The 16755-nt window shown below is 43.5% G+C and overlaps 3 protein-coding genes across 3 annotated transcripts in view; 1 reads left to right on the forward strand and 2 right to left on the reverse strand.

The window, feature by feature from the left end:
* Positions 1 to 215, reverse strand: part of mtrr (5-methyltetrahydrofolate-homocysteine methyltransferase reductase) — a 33882-nt gene extending 33667 nt beyond the window's left edge. The window contains exon 1 of the mRNA XM_083651730.1: positions 173 to 215. The gene's annotated coding sequence lies outside the window, so the exon portion shown is untranslated. The remainder of the gene's footprint in view (positions 1 to 172) is intronic.
* A 266-nt stretch (positions 216 to 481) lies between these two features.
* On the forward strand, positions 482 to 12165 carry cct5 (chaperonin containing TCP1, subunit 5 (epsilon)). The gene is made up of 11 exons (XM_083632054.1): positions 482 to 700; positions 1105 to 1165; positions 1415 to 1579; positions 6761 to 6959; positions 7418 to 7610; positions 8455 to 8604; positions 8984 to 9103; positions 9352 to 9537; positions 9737 to 9874; positions 10683 to 10863; positions 11839 to 12165. The coding sequence occupies exons 1-11, from the start codon at positions 596 to 598 to the stop codon at positions 11964 to 11966; spliced, it is 1626 nt and encodes a 541-aa protein (XP_083488180.1). The 5' UTR covers positions 482 to 595; the 3' UTR covers positions 11967 to 12165.
* Positions 12166 to 12278: 113 nt separating this feature from the next.
* cmbl (carboxymethylenebutenolidase homolog (Pseudomonas)) lies at positions 12279 to 16717 on the reverse strand. Its single transcript, XM_083632055.1, has 6 exons — positions 16650 to 16717; positions 15858 to 16072; positions 15118 to 15225; positions 14710 to 14852; positions 13821 to 13912; positions 12279 to 12862 (listed from the first exon to the last, which is right to left on the reverse strand). Exons 2-6 carry the CDS (start codon positions 15887 to 15889, stop codon positions 12683 to 12685), a joined length of 555 nt encoding a protein of 184 aa, XP_083488181.1. The 5' UTR covers positions 15890 to 16072; positions 16650 to 16717; the 3' UTR covers positions 12279 to 12682.
* Between the last annotated feature and the right edge of the window lie 38 nt (positions 16718 to 16755).

The following is a 16755-nucleotide window of genomic DNA, read 5'->3' on the forward strand; positions in this document are numbered from 1 at the left end:
GTCAACAAACACTGGTTAGCTCAAGTCAGAGCCACTCTAGTTCAAGTCAGCTGTCTGCCTGAGCTATACAATCAGGAAATTCATCCAGTTTAAAGTTGAGTGTAATTAATCACGCATATCAAAACATAGACCAACATACGTATTAACTGTCTTTGCAAGTAATCATTTGTACCTTTTTCAAAATTGCAGCCTGATTCAACCCCGCACATTCTGGCCATCAACGCCGACAGTCGCGCGAGATCCGGTGTGCATGGTGCGATTGCGCGAGATTGGAAGAAACCACATTAAGGAAAAGACACCTTTTAATACAGTTCTAATTTATGTGTGGAAGAAAAACGTTATTATTTGGAACAGTTGAAAAACATTCAAATGAAATGTGTTACATCTTACTGGAGAAACCCGTGTTTTGTGATTCTATTTAAATCAGCATCCAGTAACAGCACTTGGTCTCGCCCTCCCCGCCCAGAGAGAGCCTTCCAGAAGTCGCCGGCAGACCCGTGCGGCTTGTAGCAGAGCCACACTCCAGTTTTCTATCGCTCAAAGTCACAATTTTACCCGCAAGACACTTACCAAGTGTCGTATTCATTCAGTCAACATGTCTTCTTTGGGGACTCTAGCCTTCGATGAGTATGGGAGGCCTTTTATCATCATAAAAGACCAGGACAAGAAAACACGGCTAACGGGCCTTGACGCATTGAAGGTACAATGGGGTAGCTACTACCTTGACACAACTGTAGCATGTTGCTAGCTTGTCCTGCGTAGGCTATTTCTGCGTAGGCTTTTAAGCATGATTTCTGCTAGTGTGATGCATTTTTATGGTTTTGGTGTGCCAACAAATAGCTAGCTTGTTTTCGGCCTTGCGCTTAGCAGCAGGGTAACATTAGTCACTGCGTGCTAACCATACTAAGGTGCTAACATAAGCCCCATGTGCTTCCTCTTGATGGGTTCAGAGCTGTAGCGTTAGTTAGCATGCACCATGACATGTGACAAGTGACAATGCAAATAACGTAAAACAAATGTTATGTACAGCTTTAATTTGTAAAGGCCAAGACAGAGTGAGACCTTACCAAATATGGTGGCTGACATTTTGTTTGTGTTTTGCAGTCTCATATTATGGCAGCCAAGGCGGTTGCTTCAACACTCAGAACATCACTTGGACCTAACGGTGAGTACAAAACACAGCGCATTCAGGCCCTGTTTTTATCCAACCCATCCAACCAAATCATTGAAGGCGCCACACCCCTACAGAGATCAATCCGTTCAAATAGCAGGATGGATGCTGTGTTTTTGTGAATGATATTTTACTATATTAAAAGATTAACGTGCTTCTGAAAACAAGTTTGGCATCGTTTTGTCACCCAGTAGCCAATATTGCACTTCTTTTCAATCACACTTCTCTCGTTTCTGTATTCAGGCCTTGACAAGATGATGGTTGACAGGGATGGAGAAGTGACTGTCACCAACGATGGAGCCACTATTCTCAGCATGATGGATGTGGACCACCAGATCGCCAAGCTTATGGTAGAGCTCTCCAAGTCCCAGGATGATGAGATTGGTGATGGAACCACTGGAGTTGTTGGTAAGAAGGAGAGAGATTGTGGGAGAAGTGTTCTGTCAGCTGTAGTCTCCCTTACTATGTTTCATGCTGTATCAGTGGAGGAGAGAGTCTGGCTGCTTTTTTATGGGTCAGCACCAGAGCCAGATTAACACCCCCAGGGGCCCCTGGGCACTGAAGCTCCCAGGGGGCCCCCTACCCATCGTCCCATTTTTTATAAGCATTTTACATAATGTCTATGGAAAAATGAATGGCTGACCAGTCACCACCAGGGACACTGGAACTGTTTTTAAGTAGGGGGTGCTGCAAGGAAGGGACTGTGAAAAATGTACTTTTTTTGGACGTTTGGATGTTTTTTAGCCATATTTAGAGGAATATCTCATTTTAAATTAACATTAGGATTATACTGTTACTATGTCATTATTCAGTTTCTGAGATTCAGTTTCTCACTCACTCATAGGCGATTCTAGGCTTTGCAAACAGGGGTAGCACCAGCAGGATAAAGATATTAGTCTGACTGGGGGGTTTCTAGGGGGGGCAGTGCCCCCCCTGGACAAATAATTTTTTTTACATTTTAAAGTAAAATGCATGAATCTGATGCACTCTGAGAGCAAAATGAAGAGGCTAATCTTCACATTAATATCCTCTTCACTGTGCTGTGGCTTTACAATGATGAAAAAATAATTGTCTAATAAACACAGGTGCAAGCAAAACACTAATGAGGGTTTCCAAATTCCAATCATGGAAGTTTGAAGCCCTCATTAGTGTTTTGCTTGCACCTGTGTTAACCCTGCCTTTTCGACAAAAAAGACCCCGTGAGAAGGGTCTACTGTCCCAACTCCCAGGCTATGTAAATAGCCTACAGTAAGCAACACAAGTGTGTAGGCTTAGGCTACAATAAAACAGAACAGACAGGTTGCTGATATGGGATTCATGGCTTCTGTTCAGAATAGTTTATTATGTAGAAATAAAATAAAAAAATAATCTGGCCACCAGGGTTGCACGTGCATCCGGTGCACCAACGTATAATCGCCAGTGCACTCACTTTCATGTCACCACCTGCTCTCCCTTTAGGTCGTTTTACACTACAACAGACAGCAACAGAGGCAGAAACACTGAAATTATTTAGTCTTATATTTTATTATCTTATTATTATAAACCAAACCTAAAAAATAATATCACCCTCTTTGCTTTGCTCATAGTCTTCAACTAAACCCTAAATATCGCAGTATAAAACACATTTTAATCATATATATATATATTTTTTAATTGACATTACATTTCCAATACAAAACAGCAGAGGGTGCTGCAGCACCTGGTCACCACTTGCCGCACAGGCATCCAATGACACTAAATCATCAGACTTAATCTTCTTGGAAACAAATTTTATTTTGTCCTGATTGGTCTTAGATTTGTGTCATAGTTCTGTGGAGCCCAACATGAGCCCGACAATTTTTTTTTATTATTTTTTTTGGAGGGCCCCTGGGCACCTGCCCAGGTTGCCCTATGGTTAATCCGGCCTTGGTCAGCACTGCATTTTTCACCTATTGTCTGTCTGCACTACCTCTATTGTTCTGAGCATCAAGCCGTTTGATGAAAAGGTAGGCTTTGGGCTCCGGCTATCTGGCCCGTCTTCATCACCAAAATCTGTGGTAGAGTGGGAGTGTAGACGGGGGAAACGCAGACCTTTGGAATTCCCCTTGTAGTCTATATACTGTAGATATTTTCATATTCTGAAATAGAAGTGTTGTCGGGATTATATGGGCTGCCCCCTGAAACGATGGAGATTCAACATTTCAACTAGGAATTTTAAATAGGCTACTGGCAACAATATGGCATACAACCTCGTATGTCAATTTTTTCACATTTCATTTTTTGTCATAAATCAATGCCATTGGTCACCCTTCACATCTGTCTGTTGGTTTTACAAAATTTAACCAGTGGAAAAGCATTAAAAACGATCTTGTGAATAAGTCTTGTAACTCCGGAAAAGAGACAGGGGCAGATGCGCTGTGTATTTCTGACTTTGTTTTGTTTATTTCTGGCTTTGTCTGACGTAAATAGACAAATAAAAATGTTTTGAGTAGGGATGTCAATTTTCGGTTAATTTCACTTTCGATTAACCGACGCTAATAATCGATTAACCTATCGGTTAATTCATAATTTTGTAATATTAAAAAAAAAAAATGTTTTTTTTTTTTTTTTTTTTTTTTGTGTGTGTCTATTTACTCAATGAACTCATGCCCAAACAAGGCGTGTCTATTTAGATGCTGAAATGTTAATGCTTTTTGTGTTAGAATTTCTAACACAAAAAGCATTAACAAGCATTAACAAAAAGCATCAACATTTCAACACAAATTCTTTTTGTGTTAGAATTTCTAACACAAAAAGCATTAACATTTCAGCATCTAAATAGACACGCCTTGTTTGGGCATGAGCTCATTGAGTAAATAGACCAAATTTTTTTTTTTTTTTTTTTTTTTTTTTTTTTTAAATATTAACTGATAGACCGACAGCAATAACCGAACAACGACGTTAGCGACGGTTAATCGATTAACGGTTAACCGTTGACATCCCTAGTTTTGAGTTATCCCTAGGCTGCATACTCATTTAAACTATGCAGTTGTGATGAGAGTAATGTTAACGTTAGTGAGAGGCAGTGTGCCCCCAAGACGATGCCTCTAACTCGGCCTGGGAGCGTGCCCATGGCCGCTGCCGCAGGAGCCGCCACGCTTTTCTTTAATCTGGTGGCAGCATTTTTCAGTAAAAAGTGAAACAACACAGATGGTTTATAGTGGAACTTTCCATGCCTACACCATTCACTTCATAGAACTGGCCCCAATGCAAAGTTTGAACAGATCAGTAACATGACAATAACCGTCTAAATTACTATGCCTTTTGTCATTGTGTTTTATCTGTAGACTAAGCAGTCATAGGCTTTCGGTTCTATAAAAGCTGTTATTTTTTGTATTGACTATAATTGAGTGATACACTTTACTAAAACAATCATATTACCGTAATTTCCGCACTATAAGGCGCACCTGAGTATAAGCCGCAGCAGCAAAATTGCCTGTTTGTTACATATATAAGCCGCACCGGACTATAAACCGCAGGTGTTTTAATGTTTAATTACCATATGTAAGGGTTCGTGCACAGAGGGGATTGTCGGGAAAGAGATGGCTGTTTGAGGAAGCTCCCATTTATTAACATTTCAACAAAACAACATAACACAACACCACCTGTGTTTTTTTTTACAGTGCACACAGTGTCCGCGGTGTGGTGAAAAGAGGGCAAGAGAGGAAATTAAAACAGAAGTGGATTTATAGTTAGAAAGAGTGCTAAAGAAGAGAGAATTCCGTTTTTTCTTTTTTTCTTTTAGTTACTCACAGTACTATTGACCAGTCCAACTCAAAAGATATTCGGCAGTTTCACTTTGAGCTCGTTCCGCCTCCGCTGCTGAATCATAAATCAATCGCTGTCCATCAATGGTTATGACGAGTCTCGCTGGGTACAGTACGCCAAAACGATATCCATTGACTTTAACCTTTTCGATGATGCTGTTGTATGTTGCGCGTTTCTGTTGCACCAACGCGGAGAGGTCCTGCCGGACGAAAAAGCGCGTACCCTCCCAGCCAGGTGAGGGGCTTCTTCCCCGCAGCCTGGAGGATGAGTTGACGGTCGGGCCAGCGGAGTAGGCGGATGAAGATGGCCCTTGGTGGGAGGCCGGGGTCTGGACGTGGCCGAGGCGCCCGGTGTGCCCTGTCCACCTCTGGTGGTTTCTCGCCTTCCTTCAGGTCCAGGATGTAACACAGGATTTTGCCAAGGAAAGCGTCCATGTCACCAATCTCAGCTCCCTCTTTTACATTGATCAGGCGAATGTTATTTCTTTTACTCCTGCTGATTAAGTCATCAACCTGCGTGTGCAGGGTTTCGATTTGTTTTTGCATTTTATCCATTTTCGGACTCACTGTGTTGTTTTTGTCCTCCAGTGCGCTGATGCGCTTTTCCGCATTAGAAACTGTTCACGGTTGCCTTATTTTCTTTAGTGAGTGAGTGGATGGACTTCTGCACGTTTTCAAACTTGTTTTCAAGCTGCTCAAACCTCTGAGCGATGTCGGACTTAATCGATAGTGTTTCACGGAGTAAACGTTTAGCCCAAGCCGGTGTATCTCCAGCCTCCAGCAGGTGAGTCATTTCCTCATTCATGGCGGTGATTGCTTCGTCTTTTTCTTTCTGCTTACTGGTTTTCAGTCTTGTGCTTCTTCCAGCAGACATTCGCCCCACTCTTTAAAGTTATTCAGTTGGTTCTGGTCACCTTATTCATTTTAGATCAGATCGCTAAAACATATTGTTTGGTCTGGTGTAGCAGCTGTCTAGCTGAGCGCCATGTTCGCCGTGCGATCACGTGATGCCGGTTGATTTCCGCGAAATGATGTGCAGATGAAGCTGTGTAACCTGTAAAATCCATAGATTTAGGAGGTCCCCTAGTGGCCGTTAGCTGGAAAAATCCATAGATAAGCCGCACCGTTATATAAGCCGCAGGGCCGAAAAATGGGGAAAAAGTCGTGGCTTATAGTGCGGAAATTACGGTATATCAGAAGTGTTCCTTGTTTTGTGTTCACTGTTCACAGTAGTGATGTCAGTTTCTACCTTTTGTCTTCTCCTTTTGTTTTACCCCAGGTGTGCATAAAATACAGGCCAATAACTTATTTTTTTAAATCATTATATTTCTTTATTATAATATTATCTGAATATCGTATCGGCCCAGGAGAAGCAGATATTTATCGTTTATTGTATCGGTTGAAAAAAATCCATATCGTTCTCTGCATCCCTAATTTACACCGTTTTTGCTGAAATCTTCACTGTAGCCGTGAGCTGAAATTGGCATCTCAAGGCTGACGACATTCACAGGAGATATAGTAGCATTGTTTCACCTCTCATTCTGTGACAAGTCCATGTCAAATTTGTGATATGTCCTCACTGAATTCTAGTTACATCCACTACGTTAGAGTAGTTTATTACCCACTTTTGACATGCAAAATCAACAAACTTACATAAGTTGACATTTCTGTCATTTGACATCAGTGAGTCATTGCAGGCTTGATCTCTAGACATTGCCTGCTGTCTGCCTCCACGTGGTAATGGAAGTGCCAACCACCATCTATTGTTACCCATGGTCATCTCCGTTTGTTTTTTCCCCATCAGTGCTGGCTGGAGCTCTTCTGGAGCAGGCGGAGCAGCTGCTGGACCGTGGAATCCACCCCATCCGCATCTCTGACGGTTACGACCAGGCCGCACGCATCGCCATCACGCAGCTGGACAAGATTGGCGAGACCTTCCCCTTCGATCCCAACAACAGAGAACCCCTCATCCAGACCGCCATGACAACCCTGGGATCCAAAGTGTAAGCTCCCTAGAAACAGCAGTGTTGATCACAATATTACAGAGAATAACAACTATTTAAATTGTTGTCCTTTGCTATGTTGGCAGGTACTTCCCCCATTCTTACAGGCTAGGTGGCCAATTGGGCCACTTAGCCCTCCAACCTTGCCTAGTTCCAAATTACCTGAGTTACTACTTCAATGGACAAATAGAAAACAAACGTGTTTTGTTTTTTCCCCGAGTCCCTTTCCAGATTTTATTACATTAATCAAGGGACAGATATATTATAGTAATCTGTCATCATACTGCCATAAATCTGTCACTGGGCTCACATCAGGCCACTGTTTAGGCAGCTGCCTTCAGGCCTAAATGTTACAATTGTTATGTAAGGAGTTTACCTTTTCAGCTTCGTCCATTTCTGGTGAGTTGCAGTCAAAAACTGGTACGATATGTTAATAGAATCCTCGTGTGGCCTTTCAGGATCAACCGATGCCACAGACAGATGGCTGAGATTGCCGTGAACGCCATCCTCACTGTGGCCGACATGGACAGGAAGGACGTGGACTTTGAGCTGATCAAGATGGAGGGCAAGGTGGGAGGCAAGCTGGAGGACACACAGCTCATCAAGGGAGTCATCGTTGACAAGGAGTTCAGCCACCCTCAGATGCCCAAGGTACATCTACAAGCGAAATGAATTTAACTCTATTTCACATAGAATAGCCTAAATGTGTGTGATTGGGTTAAAGAGATTCAGAGAGTTCAGAGATAGTCGTTTTGGGGAATTTTGACTGTTTTTCTACTTTTTCAGAGTCCGAAACAAATAAATGTCTTCAGACAGACCTTTTTATGTATTGGGTATAGTTTGAAGTATGTCAAACAGCAATATCAGGCCATCTTGGCTCCAATTGTTGAGTGCCTATGGCAGTGATACTCAACTGGCGGCCTGCGGGCCACATGCGGCCTGTGTGGCCCGCGATGGAATTGCAAAAAAAAAAACGCAACATGCAAGATACCTGCTGAATTTTATGTGAAGCACTTTGAATTGCCTCTGTGTATGAAATGTGCTATACAAATAAACTTGACTTGAATAAGTGTCCAAATGTTCATGTCATTCTGGCCAATACTGCTGCCCAATACTTATAGCATTTCAGTCTGGAATATGGAATATCTTTCAATAATCTATGATTTAGCTGCTAAATTGTCAAATACCGCCGTCTCCTCGCTACCCAGGCACTTATGTACGGTATGTACTTAACCTAACTAACTATCCGGTGTGCACAACATTGTCAGACTAAACTCCGGCTGACACCCCAAAAACCTACAATCCGTTACAGAAAAATGTATATTGATTGTTTATTAACTGGCCCCTGGCCTTCTATCATTTCACGAAAGTGGCCCCCGGGCACAGCAAGTTGAGTATCCCTGGCCTATGGGATCCCATGGGCATCCAGGAATTTAGCGAAACAACACATGTAAACTAAGAGTGCTATCACCGGCTCTTCTTCATCCCTTCTCAGGTTCTGAAAGACACAAAAATTGCTATCCTTACCTGCCCGTTCGAGCCCCCTAAGCCCAAGACCAAGCATAAGTTGGACGTGACCTGTGTGGAGGAATACAAAGCCCTGCAGAGATACGAAAAGGAGAAGTTCCTGGAGATGATCAAGCAGGTAATGTCAGCATCCATCAGCTATTAGACATGCTTCAGGCGGCAAGTAGTCTCTTGAAACAGACGCGTTGGCTCCCGCATTTTGCAAATGCTTCCGCCTACCCGTTTGTACTTCACAGAGGAGAAAATTGGTCAAAACGGAAATAAGGCAGGCACATCTGCTAATTTCTCCAATCACCTGCATTGCTTTTGGTTACATGTGTCATGATTGGTCGAATACCATCGAACTTCCAGGTCTATCAAAACTGAAATGACTGAATTTCCCTTATGGAATCACATTAACATTAGAAAAATGACTAACCAAAACTGAACTCATGACACACAATTGGCATGATTGGCTAAAGTAGCTAAATGTATAATAATGCATGTTTTTCTTGTAGGTCAAAGATACTGGTGCTAACTTGGCCATCTGCCAGTGGGGCTTTGATGATGAAGCCAACCACCTGCTGCTACAGAACGAGCTGCCTGCCGTGCGCTGGGTCGGAGGGCCTGAGATCGAGGTGAGAGAAAATTGGTCCAAAACACTCCATTTATTAATTTGTTTTAATGCTGCCAGACACTGTAAATGTGATTTAAAAAAGGATTGCAGGGAAATGTGTGCGTAACATGCTCAATGCCACGTGATCCCATGATGTAAAGTCAATCCTGAACTAAATATGCCAGTTTTCAACACTCAGGATGTCTTTTTTGCAGATGGCCGATTAGTCATGTGTTCATCTTTTCTGTCCCATCATGTTTTCCTCTGCAGTTGATCGCCATAGCCACAGGAGGGCGCATCGTGCCGCGGTTCAGTGAGCTGACCCCAGAGAAGCTTGGCATAGCTGGTGTGGTGAAGGAGATCTCCTTTGGCACTACCAAGGACCACATGCTGGTCATCGAGGATTGCAAGAACACCAGGGCTGTGACCATCTTCATCCGTGGTGGCAACAAAATGGTTAGCACAATTTTGATTTTGACCAAAGTCTTCATTTAGGAGATGAGGAACAACTTTTTCAGGATTCAATCTGGTGCTCTAAATAAGGCCAAATTCTCATTTCATCAAGACTTTTATATACCGAACACACCAGATTCCACACTTTATAACAATGTTCTACCTGTGTGTGTGTGTGTGTGTGTGTGTGGGGTCCCATCAGATCATTGAGGAGGCCAAGCGTGCACTCCATGATGCTCTGTGTGTGATCCGCAACCTGGTCAGAGACAACCGTGTTGTGTACGGAGGAGGAGCTTCAGAGATCGCTTGCGCCCTGGCTGTCAACCAGGCTGCAGATAAGGTAAAAACCCAGAGATTAAACGGAAACAGAATATTTCAGAATGCAAACTAGTCACCTTTAAGGCCTAAACATGGTCGTCCGTCAGAGCCTCGCCCCGCCCTCCCCGTATGACGGCGGGTGGAGCGCCGTCCTACGGGGAGGGGGCGCCGTCGGCTGACGGGGGCTGCTCGAAAATGTGACTTCACGGCGACGATACGTGCGTGCCGTCAGCTGCAGGAGAGTTGTGACTGGCCGTTGCCTTGGCTCATCGTCGTAAAGTCGCCTTTCAAAGCATGACGTTAAATTGTAACGAACTAGTTGTGTGGCTTAGCCTTCCCAAATGTTGAGGGTCGTTTTTTAGAATTTAATACATAGAATTGGGAACGTTACATTCAATTTCATTCAGACTGCCTGGCACACAATCTCCGCCATTTTCACACGGAGCTTCCACAGGAGGGGGGAGGGCGTAGTGGCGTCCTAGCATGTAGGGCTCGCTGGCGCCGCGAGACGGCTCCAATTCGAGGCGGACGGACGACCATGTTTAGGCCTTTAGGGCTCTTAGGTCAGTGAATGGTTTCTGAGTGGTTTTGTGTCTGCCCTGGTATCTGTCATCTTTTTCATTCTCCATGAGTTTACAAATCGCATTCGCATGACAGTCTCTCTGATGACTGCATCATCAGAATGCCAGTATGGCCTTCTCAAACATACACATAAATCAGAGCCTGACATATCTGTACTTCATTGGTGAACTCAGTTTTACACATGCAACACAATGCTGCTATTGCTGCTTGGATCCTCTAACCTCTGTCCTGTGCCCTCTCCTTTCTAGTGCCCGTCATTGGAGCAGTATGCTATGAGGGCATTCGCTGATGCTCTGGAGGTCATCCCAATGGCGCTGGCTGAGAACAGCGGGCTGAACCCCATCCAGACCATGACCGAGGTCCGAGCCAAACAGGTCGCAGACAACTGTCCCTTCCTCGGCATCGACTGCCTGCACCTCAACACCCATGGTAAGGGACCAGCTTCGCAGGGCAATTAGGCAAGCTGATTTGTGTCTTGGAATACGTTGATCTCCAATCATGTGTGATCAAGGCACAAGAGTAATCGGGTCTTTATTCCAAATCAAACACTACACACTGGCTGATCACCAGAGACCTTTTAATATAGATAAAGACACCCCAACTTCCAGTCACTTCCTGTATAGCTAACTTTCAATCACTGCCACGCCCACTTAGGAGACTAGCAGTCAATGGGAGAAGTGAACGTGATGTCAGATTATGACAGATAGTCATCAAAGTAAATATTGGGCCCATTTTACGCAAGCCACATAGCTTCTGAACATTCCAACAATAAAATGGCATTTTTCAGACGGATCAGGAGAAAATTAACTTTGTTCAAGACCTGTCTCTGTCTCAGTAACCCACTCGTGAGATTTAGCAACAGGAGCTGATGTTAGCAGGGAGCGATTAGCTAAATCTACATGTGAAGTTTGTTGATGTAGTAGATAAATCTGTGGTTGGAAATTTTTTTTTTTTAATTGACTATCTTAGTTACTACGGTAGATTGAGCTAACGGGGCAGCTTCGTGTTTATGTGTGTGTGGAGTTTGGGAACTCAGGATCTCTAGCTCAAGTTAGCTTGCTAGGTCAGCACTAACCCCGTGTCACCAGGCTCTCTCTTACCACAACACTTCAAAGGGAGAGGTGACCATGCCAATTTAGGAGACCAGCATCGTACAATTACTACTTTTTGGGCGTGCCTCGTCTATATTAAAGGTCTCTGATATCACTAATGAGCACACCAGACACGAGGGAACAAATAGGTGACAGCCACAGGTTCAACTGGTTTAGTGTTTGGTTAGAATGAGAACGTCTGATGACATGTTTACTGTTGCCTTGTGTTTTATGGAACTAGGTCAGTCAATTGATAACGCACCTGTCCATATAGAGGAAAATAATTGTCCGTTTCTAATTTGTACCTCCACAGACATGAAGCAGCAACACGTGATTGAGACTCTGATTGGCAAGCAGCAGCAGATCTCTCTGGCCACTCAGGTTGTCAAGATGATCCTGAAGATTGATGACATCCGAAGCCCAGGAGAGACCGAGGACTGAAGCCCGCCGTGAGCATGAGGAGGCTCGGCTGTGTTCTAGAACACCTTTAAGAATGTTTAACATGTTCTGGAACTGTCTTAGGCACTTCCCCGAGCACTAAGTACAAACCGCACTGCGTACTATTTATCATTTGATACAAAATGTTCAAGCTGTTGTAGCGCCCAAGTCGTAATTAAAGCGTTGGTCTGTTAAAAATGTCCTCACACTGTGGTTCTGATTTCATGTCACTGCCGATGTAAACCTTGATCATTTTGTTTTATTTTTGATGGGTGCATTACGTCTTCTCAGGAAGAGTGTACACACAAATTCTGATATAAGCATGCGTACGTAGATAATAATGTAGTAAGATCCGTACACCCACATTGTTACTGAAAGACATCAATCACATTTACATGAACTGAAACAAGACAACATGCACACTCGATCCATACAATTTGAATTAGACAAAAGTGCTAAAATGTTTTAGGTCCATGATTTATCTCTACACTTAATCTCTATTAAAATTACAGGTTTAGAAAACCTCTGAAATTTACAACACCGGTGTTGCCAACAGCTCCCTTCCCCGTTGTATGGGAATGTTGGCATCAATCACCAGCTCTCCAGCAAATGGTCACTCTGAACAGCACCTGTACATTGTTATTTGAACAGAGGTCTGCAAAGGTACTGTATATGGTAAAAGGCACTTGTGGCTATTGCAGCATACTGGTTCTCCTGATCTACATGTACTTGTTGAGCCAGTTGAGCATGTCTGTCCTGGCCTCCTGGATGCTGGGTTTGTCTGTGGGGTTGATGTCCTCCCTCTTGCGGTGGACAAACCCATGAGTCTGACCGGGGAAGATCTTCACCTGGTAGTCCACTGTGCATTTCTCCTTCAGTTTCGCTTCGAGGACACTCACCTGAAGGCAAACGGATATAATATAACCAAAAGTTGTGGGGAAATTACATGGCAGATGTCAAATCTAAAAAAGGCTTTGATACTTGATCTTGTCCCATTTTCTGTGTTTTTACACTGCATTTGCCTCCAACTTGAGCTTTTAGTTTTCGTGCATGTTAACAGAGGTGCAGGCTGATACATTCAGGTGGTCACCGTGGGGGGAAATCCTCCCATTTTCCCCCACGACCCCGCACACACACACGTTAACGTGACCGACTGTCATGGGCGGAGTTAATGGGGGGGCCAGTCGTAAAAAAATAAATAAATCACCATTGTAAATCTCCATCTCACTGTCTGGCTGAATATGATCATACAATTTATATCCACTTTGACAAGAATCACAGGTATCTGTTTGCTAAAGCTGTGACAGGGGGGCCTCTGACAGGGCCTTGCTGCAGCCGCCCCCTCCCTCTGGAATGCCCTCCCCAGTCACATCTGACAGGCCAAAACTCATTGTCTTTCATACTCATTGTCATCTTTGCAAAAAAGCCTTTTTCACTGTTGCAAAGCAACAGTGAAGCACTATATAATATACATTAAACATACAATAATGAGTATTAATGTTCTGTAATTTTACTCATATTCTAATATTTCTTATATTTCCATTCTTATACTTAAACAATAATTAGAGAGACCATGATGATGCCAGCCTTAAAATGAGATATTCCTCTAAATCTCAAATTTCAAACAGGTAAAATTTCAAATGTAAAACAGCCATTTTTTTTGCGTGTCTCCTGCAGAAGTGCCCCCCCCCCCAGAGCTAAAAGTCAAACTCCGCCTGTGCCGACTGTATCTATGGAGTTGCTCAATAAGTGAAGGGAGCATCAAGCAGGTTCTTCCATCACTAAACTAACTTGTTTAAAAGCAGCAGTGCCTTTGTAAAGTCAACTGGTTGATCTATGACCATGCATACTACTAACCTGGTCCAGTGGGATGACCTCATCTTTCTCCCCGAAGATGAACAGCGTTGGACTCTTGAGTTCATACCTGTCCTCCCTCTCTCGGACGATCCCTGCCGTCACAGAAACTCAGTTCCTATAATATATATCATAATATATCAAATGATCTGGCAGCAGCCATAATGTACAGTATGTCGGGCTGTCTCTGAACACATCCTGATTGAATGGTGGGTGTGCAGTACATTCCTAGAGTGAAGTCGATCGTGGTGACTTGTGTGTGGGGTCCTGTTGTCCTCTATATGCATTGTATGTGCTGTGAAACTAAGCTGGTATGTCTGCACAAATGCCAACAAGACAAAACCATCTCTAAAATTTTTGTAGTAGTAGTTGGGTGAATAATATTAAAAGCACTGCTTATATTTGCAGAGATAATATATTGTAAACAAGGAATGTGGAATACTTGTAATAAGGCAAACTACTGCCCGGGTGGGGTCGTAAAAAGGGCCTTTCTGTGTGGAGTTTGCATGTTCTCCCTGTGCCCCCTGGGGGTTTCCTTCATATAATAGGAACCCCTCACCAAAACATGCAATATCCTGGTCGCTGAAGTGGTGCCTCCTCTGGTCTTTCGGGGTGCCTGTTTGGAGGGAGGGGAACTCGGAATAGCGTGATCCTCCCACGTGCTATGTCCTACCGTCTCCTGTCAGGTGAAAAGAAGTGGCTGGCTACTACCAATGTCTCGGAGGAAGCATGGAGCCAGTTTCGGCTCTCCCCAGATCAACAGAGGGTGGAGCAGCAACCAGGATAAATACATGAAAATCAGCACTAATGGGGGGATAAAAGAAAATCAGGCGAACTACCAAGTTGCACTGAAACTTGTGTCATTTCAGTAATCTATATCAGGAAATATTACCATAGACTGAGACTCCAGCTTTGACCTGTGGATACTGCAGGGCCAGGTAGTGTGCAGCAACTCCTCCCCAGCAGAAGCCCACTGCTCCAATGTGTTTGGCCCCACACTGCTCCTGCAGGAACCTCAGCACTACATCCACCTCTCTGGAGGGGTAAGAGAGGACGACACAGAGAGGTGGAGAGATCACAGAACGGGACAAAGGCAAAAGCAAAATTTGCAATATAAGTACAGAGGAATGGCTACTTATCAATTCTTCCTCATGTAATTTTTATTACTATATGGTCAGTAACTTAGTGGAAAATGCTTGGAAATTATCGGTCCGGACTAAAAAAATAGAACTAAGAAATTATCTGTTCGGATAATCAACTACAATAGACTGACTAAACTGTGAAAATATGCTTTAGTTACTTGTTTATGTTGGTGGGCTTTTTGTCTTCGAGCCACTCCTGAAATCTGGACCAGTCTTGTGTTGGGCTCCACGGCTCCTTCCCAACATAGAAATCTGGGCAGACAGCACTGATCATGGCAAAACAATGGCAGGGCAAGTCAACAAACTATCATCAGAACATACAATAGCAGTGGTTCTCAAACTTTTTCCACATCAAGGAAGAACCCCTAAACTGACAAATTAGACCCCGGACCCCCATTTGATAAGATTTTGTCCCAGGGTCCCCCATATTTCCCCTTCGTTTTAGTTAATACATTATCATTTAAATGTTAATAAATGAACTATGGGAAAATAACTACACGACACAAACTAAAAATTTAAACAGAACTAAAGGTGCATCGTGAGGAGGATTCTTGTGAAAATTAATTTGCCTTTTTGCTGGGGACCCCCTGGAACCCCCTCAAAGACCCCTGGGGTTCCCCGTCGCCACTTTGAAAACCACAGCAATACAGGATCTGTTGAGTGTGACATTCAAAAATAGCTGGTTTTCGATAATTTCACTGTTCATACAGCAAAGCCTGGTCTCTCGACTGAGTCTGGTTGTTGTATGACATTCTGTTACATCATCACATGACCATCTTGGTAGGACAATAACAGGTGATTGTAATCAGGTAACAGGTGATTACTACAATCAAATTACAAAAACAGACAATGAGCGCTAGGGTATTGTGTCATATTGGTAGGAAATGCATTTACACACATGTATCCATTGGCGGCCAGCATGTCAGCCATGTATCGAGTATTGGGCAGCTGCCACCCAAAGATGTCTTGTATGACAATGACAGCCTTGTCGGATGGAGTGGGTGGCTTTACTACGTAAGCCTGGGTGTGCTCAATCTGGACCTCCTGGCCCAGGCCCCCCTACTCTATCTGGTCACCAAGATCACAGGGGCAAGGCTTGGCTTCATTTGCCATCTGCACACAGAGGCAGAGAGAGAGAGAGAGAGAGAGAGAGAGAGGGGGGGGGGGGGGGGGGGGGCGCTTACAAAGACGAGTAGTGCAACATCTGAAAAATGTGTACTTTTAATCCCAGATAGATAGATAGATAGATAGATAGATAGATAGATAGATAGATAGATAGATAGATAGATAGATAGATAGATAGATAGATTCTCGTATTTTGAAGTGTGTCAATAATCTATGGTCAGTGACATTGACTCATTGTGGTTGGTTAATGACAGACGACTTCACGGACTGGTCGCTGGGGTTGCAGATCATGATAGTAAATTAAAATGAGTGTTGGGGAAATGATTCAAAGAGAAATACCGCCACCTACTCCTAGCCGACGCATAATGTAGATTGGTCATGTTGTAAAAATCAATCTCATGCATTAGGACGTTATGCTGTGGCCTGAGGAGTGCAGTCCACTTGATTAGTTACGAAATAGTTACAAAAAGCATTTTAGGTAGGCTACATAACATTAGGAAGGCTATTGTTATGCATTTTGATTTATGGTGGTCATTAAGCCACTCGGATCAGATCAGAAACTTACCGTTTACCGTTTTGTGGAGGAGAAAATATTGCTGAACCCCTTTCAGAGAGCTAGAACTTGAAACTACAGTACAGCAAGTCGATGACAACCACGTGACAGCAGTCCT

The sequence above is a fragment of the Poromitra crassiceps genome (assembly GCF_964638095.1).
Source record: "Poromitra crassiceps genome assembly, chromosome: 2".
NCBI classification, from domain to species: Eukaryota; Metazoa; Chordata; class Actinopteri; order Beryciformes; family Melamphaidae; genus Poromitra; species Poromitra crassiceps.